Below are 14,304 nucleotides of genomic sequence, written 5' to 3' on the forward strand. Positions count from 1 at the left end.
TGCACATAGATTCTAATGCGGGGTGGTCTCTAATAGGCTTCAATATAGGGTGGGCTTGTGTCACAGAGAGTGCGCTCCGACCCCACCCAGGTGTGTTACAACAGCGAATGAATATTGAATATTCACTGTTGTAACACGGATCCTCCTCCCGGCCAATCGGGAAGTGGGTTTTGACACTGATCACCCAATTGGCTGAACCTCCCAGGCGATCCTATTTGATGCCTAGGTAGAGGAGGGGAGGAGCTGGAAGACGCCATGGAGGAGAGGCCTCTGAGCCGAGCCGCTGCACCACGCTGCCTGCCACCTGCCATGATGGGGTAAGTCCCGGACCAACCGGAAAACAGCACCCCCCCCAAAAAAAAGAAAACACCAGCCACCACTGGTGTCTAGCTCCCTCTTATGCCATATTTTTGACAATCCCTTGCCTCTTGGCATAGAAAATGGCCATTACTGGTTTCTAATATTCTGCTCCCATTGACTTAAGTGAGGTGTAGATTGAAGTCACAACCTCATAATTTTGATGATCCTCTTTCGTTGTCCGTTTACAGGCTGTGGTAAAGAGGTTCCTAAACTCTATTGCTTACCTGCAGGGATGTACATGTCTGATAACATAGCCCTAATAGAAAGGGGTTGATTTACTAAAACTGCATAGTGCAAAATCTGATGCAGCTCTGCATGGTGGCCAATCAGATTCTAACTTCAACTTGTTCAATTAAAGGTTCACTAAAGGAATTTTTTTTTTTTTTGCTGAAATGACTGTTTACAGGGTATAGAGACATAAAAGTTAACTGATTCCTTTTAAAAATGATTACAAATAGATAAAAACCAATCATATAATGTGCCTGCAGGTTAGTTTCACTTTTAAACTGGTTTCATGTTCCTGTGAACTAGAGAGACACACAGAACAAAAACAAACAAATCCAGGGCAGTGTTTTGTTTTTAAAATGAATCTGATTGGTTCTGTTAAGTTTTAAACACACAGTAATGACAGCTTAGACCACCGTGAGAAAGCTCCCAGTACTGTGGTTATAAGGAGCCAGACAAGCAGGAAGTGTGGAGATCACAGCAGAATTACAGCAACATCAAAGCAAAAACGAACAATAAGGACATGAAACCAGTACTGCAGTAAGGTAAAGGAAGCTATTTAGCTAAAAAAAAAAAATTCCTTTAGTGATCCTTTAAGTTTTGCCAAAAAAAAAAAAAAAAAACTAGAAGCTGATTGGCTTCTATGCAGAGCTGCACCAGATTTTACACTCTCCAGTTTTTGTAAATCAACCCCAAAGTGCTATAGTACCTCATCATAAAGCATAATGTTTCCTTATTAGAATTAATACATTAAAGAGGAAGGGATTCTTGCTGGATGACCCTGTGCAGCCTCAAATTAAGATTTGAGGCTCACCTTCTGGCCAGTGACCACAGATTACCCAAATGTCTCTACATACTGCTCTGTAATACTAGATTTGGAAGTTATGCTTTGGGCCAATTTACTTACACTGCCAGGTAAAATCCAATATTCATCCATCAGAGCAAATCATGGGGTGATTTTCTATTTACCCATCTCTATATATGGCTGCTTGCACTCAGCGATATATTTACCTAATTTACTAATGCCTTTTGGGTATATTTCAACTGTACCCTCACCTGTAGTTGGAATGATGTTCATCTGTTGTTCAGAACTAGGAAGAAAGAAAAGATAATAAGTATGATACTGCAGAAAAGACAGCGGAATATTTATTCAAATAATTCAGTAAGAAAAGAACAAACTGAATATTGACCTGGCCATATGCATAAGCATCTAATTTGCAATTTTATATTCATACATATAAAAAAAAAAAAATTGTAATATGAAAAAATAGAACAACCTTTAAAATTGAAACATCTTCCACGGTGGTTAGCAGTTAAAATCACTTTAAATGTCACTAAAGGAAATTTTTTTTTTTTTTGCTGAAATGACTGTTTATTGGATATAGAGACATAAAAGTTAACTGATTCCTTTTAAAAATGATTAAAATTTGAATTTAATCTATCATATAATGTGCCTCTAGTTTCACTTTCGATTTTAAAGGTACATACATGAAGTTCCGGGTGAGAGGTGAGTCGGGAAGACTCACAGAACAAAAACAAACAAATCCAGGGCAGTGTTTTGTTTTTAAAATGAATCTGATTGGTTCTGAGGAGTTTTAGACACACAGTAATGACAGCTTAGACCACTGTGAAAATCTCCCAGTACCATGGTTATAAGGAAACAGGCAACCAGGAAGTGTGGAGATCACAGCAGAATTACAGCTACTTCAAAGCAAAAATGAACAATGAGGACATGAAACCAGTACTGCAGTAAGGTAAATGAAGCTATTTAGCTAAAATTTTTTTTTCCTTTAGTGACCCTTTAAATCCAGATTCCACCTGGACTGGGACAATTCACGGCAATAGATCTCTACCACACTCTGTTTACGTTTTTCCCATTTGATTGCAAATGTAATTGGAATAGCAGTTGGAAAAGTAAACAAAAATAATTTTCTTTACAATGCAATGTATCTTTTGTTAGGATGTATCTTTAACCACTTAAGACCTGGACCATTATGCAGGTTAAGGACCGCCTAACGCCGATATACATTGGCAGAATGGCACAGCTAGGCACAGGCACGTACAGGTACGTTTCCCTTTAAGAGCCCAGCCGTGGGTCGCGCGTGCGACCCGGTCCGAAGCTCCGTGCCCGCAGGACCTGCGGACCCGATCGACGCCGGTATCCCACGATCGGGTCACAGGAGCTGAAGAACGGGAAGAGGTGAGTGTAAACACACCTTCCCCGTTCTTCTGTGTGGCAGTGTCACTGATCGTCTGTTCCCTGTTATAGGAAACAACAATCAGTGACGTCACACGTCCAGCCCCGCCCCCCCCTACAGTAAGAATCACTCCCTTAGGGCACACTTAACCCCTTAGCGCCCCCTAGTGGTTAACCTCTTCACTGCCATTGTCATTTTCACAGTAATCAGTGCATTTTTATAGCATTTTTCGCTGTGAGAATTACAATGGTCCCAATATGTGTCAAAAGTGTCCGATGTGTCCGCCATAATAAATAAAAATGACATAAAACTATCCCCTATTTTGTAAGCGCTATAACTTTTGCGCAAACCAATCAATAAACGCCTATTGTGATTTTTTTACCAAAAATAAGTAGAAGAATACGTATCAGCCTAAACTGAGGATGTTTATTATAGCAAAAAGTAAACAATATTGTTTTTTTTTTTTAAATTGTCACACTATTTTTGCTTATAAAAAGCGCAGAGGTGATCAAATACCACCAAAAGAAAGCTCAATTTGTGGGGAAAAAAGGACGCCAATCTTGTTTGGGAGCCACGTCGCACGACTGTGCAACTGTCAGTTAAAGCGACGCAGTGCCGAATCGCAAAAAGGGGCCCGGTCCTTAACCTGCATATTGGTCCGGGTCTTAAGTGGTTAATGTATTTAGCCGATTTAAACAAAAACTTTTTTTGGGCTTTAAAACAACACTTGCATATTTTAAAGGACTGTAGAAGCACTAACATTCAGGAAGGGCTTTAGTATGGCATCAGATGCCCTTATGGGTACAAAGCACCTCCATGAAAACTTTGTGGGCCAGATTCACGTAGCTCAGCGGATCTATAGATCCGCTCGATCTACGTGAATTAAGATCCGCTCCCGCAAGTTTAGGAGGCAAGTGGCTAATTCACAAACCACTTACCTCCAAATTTGCGACGGCGGATCCTAAATCCCCCAGCGGAATTCAAATTCCGCGGCTAGGGGAGTGTCATATTTAAATCAGGCGCGTTCCCGCTCCGATTTAAATGCGCATGCGTCGTCCGGGGAATTTCCCGGCGTGCATTGCTCCCACTGACGTCACTAGGACGTCAGTGGTTGCGACGTGAGCGGGACTTGCGACGCGCGTGTTCGTGAATCGGCGTACGCAAACGACGTAGGAAAATTCAAATTCGACGCGGGAACGCCGGCTATACTTTACATTGGCTGCGCCTGATAAAAGAAGGGGTAAGTATACGACGGAAAACCGCTACGGAAACAACGTAAGAACACTGCGACGGGTCCGCGTACGTTCGTGAATTTGCGGATCTCTCTGATTTACATATTATTTATCGTAAATCAGCGGGAACGCCCCCGGCGCCATTTTTAAATTAAAAAAAAGATCCGACAGTGTAACACAGTGTAACACTGTCGGATCTAGCCCTATCTATGCGTATCTGATTCTATGAATCAGGCGCATAGATAGGACCAGTGTAAGTCAGAGATACGATGGTGTATCTGTAGATTCACCGTCGTATCTCTTTGTGAATCTGGCCCCATATGTTTTCTTCTTGCCTTCCTAGCTTCATATATAACTTGATATTGGCTTACATCAGTCTGCTTTAGGTTGGGCATGGGAGAAGACATGACCCAATCCAGCCTTAAAGGCTTGTAAAGGTAACATTTTTTCCCTAAATAGCTTCCTTTACCTTAGTGCAGTCCTCCTTCACTTACCTCATCCTTCCATTTTGCTTTTAAATGTCCTTATTTCTTCTGAGAAATCCTTACTTCCTGTTCTTCTGTCTGTAACTCCACACAGTAATGCGAGGCTTTCTCCCTGGTGTGGAGTGTCGTGCTCGCCCCCTCCCTTGGACTACAGGAGAGTCAGGACTCTCTCTACGTTGCAGATAGAGAAAGGAGCTTTGTGTTTGTGGGCGTCCTGACTCTCCTGTAGTCCAAGGGAGGGGGCGAGCACGACACTCCACACCAGGGAGAAAGCCTTGCATTACTGTGTGAAGTTACAGACAGAAGAACAGGAAGTGAGGATTTCTCAGAAGAAATAAGAACATTTAAAAGCAAAATGGAAGGATGAGGTAAGTGAAGGAGGACTGCACTAAGGTAAAGGAAGATATTTAGGAGAAACAAAATTGTACATTTACAACCCCTTTAAACAAAAACTTGAGTTGGGCTTTAAAATAACACTTGCATCTTTTAAATGGTTGTGGTAGCACTAACTTTCAGAAAGGGCTTTAGTATGGCATCAAATGCCCTTATGGGTACAAAGCACCTCCATATGTTTCCTTCTTGCTGGCTTCATATATAACTCAACAATGGCTTACATCAATCTGCTTTAGGTTTGGAATGGGGGAAGACATGACCCAATCCAGCCTTAACCCCTGAAACACTACACTACCATTCTGGGCTCATTATTTGTTTCTACAAGCTAAGGCGATTCCATCTGCTACAGGCTCAAATAGGTGTGCTTGGGAAGATTGAAGGTACAGTAAAAGTATGTTCCAGGGAGTTGGACTTTCTAGCTAAAAACCTGTTGGAACTTAAAAAGTCATTGCCATTTCCATTTTCAGCTTTTGGGCAAAAGAGGTTATAAACTGTTCTTTTTAAAGAAATGGTATTAACTGGCTTTCCACTTTAAGTCACAGGTGGCCCATTATTGCGAGAGCAGAAAAAGGCTTTAAAGTCATAGATGCATACTTACAAATGTATTTTCTTTTTACAAATAACACCTGCAAGCAATGAAGGAACAACATTTTTTTTTATTATTTATTCACCATGGTCAATCACATCTCTACCACCTATATCATATAAGATGAATAACTGACAGTGTGTGCTTTGGCAGTGCAATACAATTAATTCAATAAAGAACATGGAAGGTTTTCATTAAAGTGTAGACATGTGCACACTGAAATATTTTGTTTCGGAATTTCGTTTTTCGGCCGAAAAATACATTTATTTAGTTACTTTTGAAATTCGTTTTTATTTATTTTGTTTCGTTAAAAAATGCATTCATCCGAAAATCCAAATTAATTAAGGTCCAATCTGTCATTGAAGGCTTATGGTGTCTGTTCAATGTTCTAAGAAGATTCGACGAAGCAGCTAAACTGTACGACGCCGCAATCGTACATTTCCGGTCGAATGCTCCGCCCACAAGCTATAGAAGAATTCTAATGTTGTATGACACTAGTAATAATTATATTTATTAATTATTATTACTAGTCAACCAACATTAGAATTCTTCTATAGCCTATGGGAGGAGCATTTTACCATAAATATCCGATTGCGGCAATCGTATGTTTTTAGCTGCTTCGTCGAATCTTCATGTCTCTATAATGACAAATCTTTTCTCTCTATGTCAAATTTTTCCTTTCTATTTCGAATCTTTTCTCTCCATGTCGAATAATCTTGGACTAATAGTTAGGTTAGGCACATTCAACCGCAGGTTCGATAGACACAGATCGCTATTGTCACCGTCATGTCAAATCTTCTATCTATATTTTAAATGTCCTTATTTCTTCTGAGAAATCCTCACTTCCTGTTCTTCTGTCTGTAACTCCACACAGTAATGTGAGGCTTTCTCCCTGGTGTGGAGAAAGCCTCTTGAGGGGGCGAGCAGGAGGGTCAGGGCGCTCTCTATGTTGCAGATAGAGAAAGGAGCTGTGTGTTAGTGGGCGTCCTGACTCTCCTGTAGTCCAAGGGAGGGGACGAGCACGACACTCCACACCAGGGAGAAAGCCTTGCATTACTGTGTGGAGTTACAGACAGAAGAACAGGAAGTGAGGATTTCTCAGAAGAAATAAGGACATTTAAAAGCAAAATGGAAGGATGAGGTAAATGAAGGAGGACTGCACTAAGGTAATGGAAGCTATTTAGGATATTTTTTTTTTACCTTTACAACCCCTTTAAGTTTTTCCCTTCCTAACATATGTACATAGTATTCTTCCCTCCCCATCTTCTAAGACAGTGGTTCTCAACCTCAGTACTCAAGTACCCCCAACAGGCCATGTTTGCAGGTTTAACTTTATCTTGCACATGTTTTTTTCAATTGCTTGGTATTTTGGACAGCTATTTTATCTAAGAGAAATTCCCAAAACATGACCTGTTTTGGAGTACTTGAGGACTGAGGCTGAGAACCACTGGTTTAAGAGATTTTTTTTTTTAGTGGGGAGCGGCAGAAATACTTGTTTTGGGAACTCTACCTGCATGTTCTCCTTTCTGGCCTATGCCAGAATGATGAGGACAGTTGCCTGCAGTCTCCTGGGATACCCACGTCACAGGTTCCAAGAGGCCTTGGGTACACTATGGTCATTAAGGGTTGAGGCTGTCTATTTTTTCAGCCACCCTCCTGATGACGTGGTGCATGCGTATCATCACAGAGCTTCTGCACAACCTGGAAGAGGCAACCTCAGTGAAGTCAAAAGAAGATGGCAGCATGGAACCAGGTATGCTACAGCAAAAGGGGAAGATCCCTAGACCATTGTTTCTCAACTCCAGTCCTCAAGACGCCCCAACAGTAATGGAAACGCTCGATTCAAGCGTCTAGCGCGACAACGAGCGGTTCTACGGGCATTTTGTCGCTTTAATCAATAGAACATTTCACCCAGGCAGAAGATAAAAAAATCTACAAACATAGCAACAAGTGATGAAAAGATGATAATTTTTCCTATTGGCTAAAATAAAAAACGTCGAAGTACAAAAACGTCGGACGACGCTGAATGCAAAAGCGCAAATATGCATGAATACGCGTGACAAAACATGCGACAAAACGGCGGAAAAAACGACCAAAAATGCTACGCTCAGGTGTGAATGCAGCCTTAGTGGGCCCTGAGGACAGGAGTTGATGATCACTGCCATAGTGTAATTACCAGCAGTCAAAGAATGGGCCACTAAATTTTGAATTGGATACTATATGGGTGTGCATAATTTAGTTTTTTCAAAATGTTCTTTTATGTGAACTTGTTGCACAGGTTTAACTTTGAAAAGCTAAAATTTTCCTGAAAGAAAGAAAGGTAATAAGGAGTGTACTTACCCTTTACCTTTAAAACTATTAAGAGCACTATGAGGATAATCAGGAAAGCCACAGAGGAGACAACAATGATGATTATGAGATTTTTGTTTTCATCAGAGCCATTTCCCTCATTAGTTCTGTGTCCTTCTATAGTAGACGTATCTGAAAAAGAAAAAAAACAAAAACAAAAAGTTAACCTGGTTGTGGGCTATAATAAAATAAACATAGGGTAACCAACGAGCCCAAAACACAAGTTCCCTAAAGCCCCGTACACAATACAGAATTTCGGGAGACGTTTGCAGGTACAAAAAATACCGGCCCACGTGCATATCAGTCTGTCCGGCAGAAGCTGGTCATTCAGCTGGCTTCTGCCAGATGTGCATGCTGGAAAAACAGCAGTTGACTGACTCCCAATCAGCTCTCTCAGCCAATGGCAAAGAGCGCTGATCGGGGGGCACAACAGCACAGTGGGGGGGGGGGGGAGATCTCTGTACTATCCTTGCATGGTTAGTACAGCAGCTCCTGACTGGAGCTGTCAGTGTGTACCAGGCTTAAAGCCGAACTTCAGGCAAACAGCTAAATACACAAATTAAAAGCATACAGTGCCTTGAAAAAGTATTCATACCCCTTGACATTTTCCTCATTTTGTCATGTTACAACCAAAAACTTAAATGTATTATATTGGGATTTTATGTGATGGACCAACACAAAGTGGCACATAATTGTGAAGTGGAAGGAAAATGATTAATGGTTTTTATTTTTTACAAATAAATATGGTATTCGCCACTCCCCCCGACAGAAGGGGGTGGCCAGGAGCACCGGTGTGGGACCTAATGCCCCGTACACACGATCAAAATTTCTGATGGAAAAAGTCCTTCCGGAGGCAGGTGGGCGGAGCCTAGTGGGTCGGTCATGCCTGACTAGAGCTCCGCACCGTGACTGGAAAAGACCCGCAAATAACGGAGGAACGGAGCGGGTGAGAGCCGGGAAAACCGCAGGAAAGGCTAACTGAAGGGTGAGAGAACATTTTGACACCAAAATGGTGTTAAACGGCACAAAAGGCAGAGGGAAAGCACATAGCAGCAGCGGCACTCAGCATCCTAAGAGCGCTGCTCTGAAAAAGGCCCCAGTCTCCTCAGATGCCCTCACCTCAGGAAAATCTAAATCCACCTCAGCTAAAGCATCTAAACAGATGGCTTCCCTGAGGAGCACCGCCACAGACAGTGAGGAGGAGGATGTAGCGCAGGATGGTACCTCACAAATAACTCAAGGGACAGCGGTCCCTAACAGCATAATGAGACAATTTGAGAAAATGCTTCACAAGGCACTGCAGAATACCTCAGATCAGATTACAACTAAGCTCACTAAAGAAATCAGAGAGCTTGGTAATCGCACGGATGCTCTTGAGTCTAAAGTGGACGAAATAGAAATTTTTACTCAGGACTGCATATCTGAAATTGAAAATCTTAAGGAGGAGAACTTAACACTGCAGAGTAAGTTGGAGGAATTTGAGAACCGCGCCAGGAGGTCTAATTTAAGATTTAGAGGTATACCTGAATCCATCATTGATCTGAATGGCACAATGTTAGCGCTGTGCCAGGAAATATTGCCTGGGATACCAGCTGACAGGCTGGAAATGGACAGAGTCCACCGCGCTTTAACTCAGAGGAAAGCTGATGGTCCCCCGAGGGACATCATAGCTAAATTTCACTTCTATAAGACTAAAGAGCTAATCCTTCAGAACACCAGGGAGAAAAACAAGCTCTCTTTTCAGGGACACGACTACCAAATCTTTGCGGACATATCGCAACTCACAATCAATAAGAGAAGAGCAATGAGACCCCTATTACAGGAATTGCAGCAACGCCACATTAGGTACCAATGGGGCTTCCCCTTCTCCCTGCGCTTTACTTATCAAGGCACGAAAATTGTGTGCAGGACCCCAGAACAGCTTCACCAAGCACTGATTGACTTTAAAATAATAGAGACCCCACCGACAACGACAGCTGCACGAAGAAGATCGGCATCTAACTCCCCACGCGATAGCTCACCGCAACAAAACCAGGGCAACGGTATTCAACAGCTGCATAAGCGTGGCAGATTCGTGGAACAACAGCAGGATCAAGAAGACACGATGGACTGATACCTAAGAGCTTATGCATTTACTTACCTCATGGCACACCGACTTGAATCCTTTCTGCAGATGTACCATTTGAATAGAGCAGCAGCTCTGGACTCTGTCATTTAAATGTATTTACTTTCTCTCTCTTTCTTTCTCTCTTCTCTTTCCACATATCACATATATGCCATAAGATCTAAGGCCATACATGTCGCCATCAAAAGCAATAGATGCTCCTAATCCCTTCAATGTAGGTCTATCTCACTGCTTCTCCCCTTCAGAGGGCTAGTAAGCATAGTATACAGATTGAATCCCACCTTACATATCTCTTTTCTCACTTTCCTCTTACTTTATCTAATTTTCCTCAGAGCTTCCTATATCAACTATCATCCAGTCCACTATTACCATTAGTCAACTACCCTCTGTGTTGCCTGGGAACAGACAGTCCCACGATAACCCTTAATATTAAGCAGAATGGAGGGATCCCCATAGCGTTTAATGCCCACAAGGAAGAATGTCACAGCATCCACTCCCCCTCCTTCCTAAAAGCTGGACATCTTCCCCTGACAGGTTATCTCACCTAGCTAACTACTTGTATATATTTATAGTTCTTTATACATAGTATCCTCTCGGGATACTTGCAAAAATGTTTTAGGCAGCGGGTCTCCAGGGCACGGAACCCACTTGCGCCACCATTGGTTCCCCTCTGGTCTCCGCAACCACCTGCGAGGATCAGACGTGGACCCCCTTTTCCCCTGATCGGGTTCTCCCTCCCCGATCACGGGCCAGATTTGTATGCACGTTGTTTGTTGATTTGTGCATTGTTTTGTTCATTTATAACGTTTTGTCTTTTTCTTTGAAGGCTATCGTTCTCAGTTACCCCCCCCTTCCTCCCCCTCCCCAGTCTGCGGGGCTCAGTTCGGGATGTCGATGCGCAGGACACCAAGGTAAGAAGCACATGATGGTTAGGCTACCATGGCTCCCCTAAATGTATTAACCTTGAACGTGCAGGGCTTAAACATACCGCAGAAACGAGTTAAAGCTTTCAGATACTTCCAAACCAAGAAAGCGCACATTTTATGTTTACAGGAGACACATTTCACCCCTAATACGACCCCTAAGTTCTTCCACGCCTCCTACCCACAGGTTTACACTGCATCAGCCCAATCCAAAAAAAGAGGTACCCTTATAGCATTTCACAGATCTACGCCATTCACTATTAAATCAGAAATCATAGACCCCGAGGGCCGATATCTCATCCTAACTGGTCATTTATTGGACAACGCAATAACAGTAGTCTCATACTATGCACCTAATTTAAATCCCCTACCATTTATGTCGCATCTCATGCAAGTAGTAAACGCACATAAATTTGGGTCCATCTTCATCTGTGGAGACTCTAATCAAGTTCTCCTCCCTTTTCTTGACAAAACGCCCTTTTCCCCGTCCCACCAGAATAAATGGAACCTTTCCAGCCTACTGGCAAAATATAATTTAGCGGATTCATGGAGGGAAACAAACCCCACCAAACGTGGTTATACCTATTACTCGAACCCCCATAAATCGTCTAGCCGCATAGACCATATATTTCTGTCGATTGGCATGCTGCCAGAAGTCCTGGACTCAAGCATCATTCCAATTCCGTGGTCCGACCATAATGCAGTCCTCACTGTCCTATCCTCTATGATCCCCAAAAAACAAGACCCGACATGGTATTTACCTGACATTATTCTTAAACATCCCTCCTATAGGACAATAATAGAACAAGATTTAGACGAGTATATAACACTTAATACATCACCCGATGTCTCCTCGCTTACGCTCTGGGAGGCACACAAACCAGTGCTACGGGGGAAAATACAAAGGCAAATGGGGATCCTTAAAAGGGAGCGGAAACAATTATTCCACAAATTAGAGAAAGAACATGAGACAGCCTTCATGGCCTTCCAACACAGTCACACACCCGTGACAAAAGCCCGGCTGGACAAAGCACGAACGGAATTAGACCTATTTCTTACGGACACGGCTGATAAGATGATACTTAGGCGCAAACACTCTTTCTATAATAAAGCCAATAAATCAGGCACTCTTCTTGCGAGATCGCTCAATTCCATCAATAAAAACTATAAACCGATACATCTTAAAACAACAAATGGCAACTTCTCTAGTAACCCAGTCAAAATTGTGCAAAAATTTAGCACACATCTTAAAAAACTGTACACAGAATCAAACTCTTTTAGCGAAAGGGAAGCGGATGCCTTTTTTACCAATTTGCAATTGCCTCGACTAAATGAATCACACAAAAATTTGTTGGATGCACCAATCACGCAAGAAGATGTCATGTGCGCCATTAAAGAGCTAAAATTAAATAAACGTCCGGGCCCGGATGGATTCACCGCGAGATACTATAGAACGTTTAGTAATCAACTTTCCCCAATGATGGTGGTGGCCTTCAATGATTTATTGAGCCAGAAATCCTTTAGGCAGGAGTCCCTCACAGCCACTATCTGCATGATACCCAAGCCACACTCTGACTCAACCCTATGTGACAACTACCGTCCGATATCCATGCTAAACACAGACGTGAAGTTACTCGGTAAAATATTGGCCAATAGGCCAAACAAAACAATAGGATCCTTGATTCACCGGGACCAAGTAGGCTTCATGCCCAGCAGGCAAGCAGGGGATAACATCAGGAGAGCAAGCCTGTTGGCATGTATAGCTAAAAAAAGGAAGATCCCTGCCTGTTTTCTCTCTTTGGATGTCAGACAGGCATTTGACTCAGTCTCATGGTCGTATATGGAATTTGCACTGAAAAAATGGGGCTTCGGCCCCAACTTTATAAGCTGGGTTCTGCAACTTTATCGAAACCCGAAAGCATATGTGAAATATGCAGGCTACAAGTCGGAAATGTTTGATATCCAAAGGGGGACCAGACAGGGTTGCCCGTTATCCCCGTTACTGTTTGCCCTTCTGATTGAGCCCCTAGCCCAAAAGATAAGACTTGACCCCAAGGTGCTTGGTATTGAATTAGGGGGAGTAAAGCATAAGTTATGCCTTTACGCTGATGATATTTTGTTGTTTCTTTCCTCTCCTCAAGTCTCGGGGCCCAACTTACTCCCAATCCTACATCAATTCGCGTCAATCTCTGGTTTGGCAATAAATCCCAAAAAATGCCTAGCACTCAACATCTCCCTTTCTCATACAGAACTATCGGCCGCCAAAGTGGGCCTCCCATTCGAATGGCCAGTCAAAAGCATCCCGTACCTGGGAGTACACTTGACCGCTGACGTCTCAAATCTTTATAGCTGTAATTATCCAGCTCTCCTGAAGCAGCTGACAAACTTAATGAAATCCTGGACACAACTCCCTCTTTCTTGGTTTGGAAGAGTCTCAGCCATAAAAATGACCATTTTACCCAAACTCCTGTACCTCTTTAGAGTGCTTCCTATACCAGTACCTGCACATTTCCTGCGGATTGTCCAAAGACGAGTTTCCTCCTTTGTCTGGGGGCCCTCCAAACCTAGGATCAAACAACAAATCTTACACCTCCCAAAGACAGCCGGGGGGCTTGGTTTCCCCAATTTTGCAAAATACTATCAAGCCGCGCAATTAGCTATTCTGACTAAATATCACGCCAAGCAAGAAGCACCGATCTGGGTGTCAATTGAAGCAATAGAAAGTGATCCCATCTCAACCTCGAATTTGTTATGGGTCACCCCAAAACAACGGAAACACATAAATAATCCCATCACAAAACACACATTATCCCTATGGGACAAAGTAAAAAATAAACATCTCCTGATGTCCCCTTTAACCCCCCTGCTGTCTTTCATCAAAAACCCTGCTTTTTACCCAGCCTGGGTCTCCCCTAAATCCTTTACAGAATGGGTGGATCGAGATTGTACACAGAAATATAGGTTCTTCGACTCGACAACAATAATCCCCTTCCCATCCTTGAACAAATTGTATGGAATACCCCCCAAGGAAATCTTTCGATATCTACAGATAAAGAATTTCTTCCAACCCACAGCATGTACGACAATAGTCAACAACCGACTATCTGCTTTTGAAACCATATGCAATAATGACCCGCACGCTAGAAAAGTTATATCCACATTGTACCTCCTTCTGCTCTCGAACTCTAGCAATAACAAAATACCATATGTCCATAAATGGGAAGAAGATTTGGGAGAGGAGCTGAGTTCGGAGGAATGGGGTCAAATATGGAACAATACCAAAACAATGTCGATTAACGTTCTAGCGGCAGAAACAAACTTTAAGGTACTTTCCAGGTGGTACTTGGTCCCTTCTAGGGTAGCCAAATTCTCGAGTAACTACTCAGAATTATGCTTCAGAGATTGCGCAAATAGGGGGACTTACTTTC

The 14,304-nt window shown here is 42.6% G+C and overlaps 1 protein-coding gene across 2 annotated transcripts in view; it reads right to left on the reverse strand.

The window, feature by feature from the left end:
• The window catches only part of LOC120933539, a 100,506-nt gene that overhangs the window by 21,915 nt on the left and 64,287 nt on the right, over nt 1–14,304 (reverse strand). For both annotated transcript variants that reach the window (XM_040346798.1, XM_040346797.1), the window contains 3 exons: nt 7,820–7,960; nt 5,492–5,519; nt 1,642–1,676 (listed from right to left, as the gene is read on the reverse strand). In XM_040346798.1, the coding sequence (XP_040202732.1) occupies nt 1,642–1,676; nt 5,492–5,519; nt 7,820–7,960 (204 nt within the window). The remainder of the gene's footprint in view (nt 1–1,641; nt 1,677–5,491; nt 5,520–7,819; nt 7,961–14,304) is intronic.

This window comes from Rana temporaria, chromosome 3, assembly GCF_905171775.1.
Source record: "Rana temporaria chromosome 3, aRanTem1.1, whole genome shotgun sequence".
In the NCBI taxonomy this organism is placed as follows: Eukaryota; Metazoa; Chordata; class Amphibia; order Anura; family Ranidae; genus Rana; species Rana temporaria.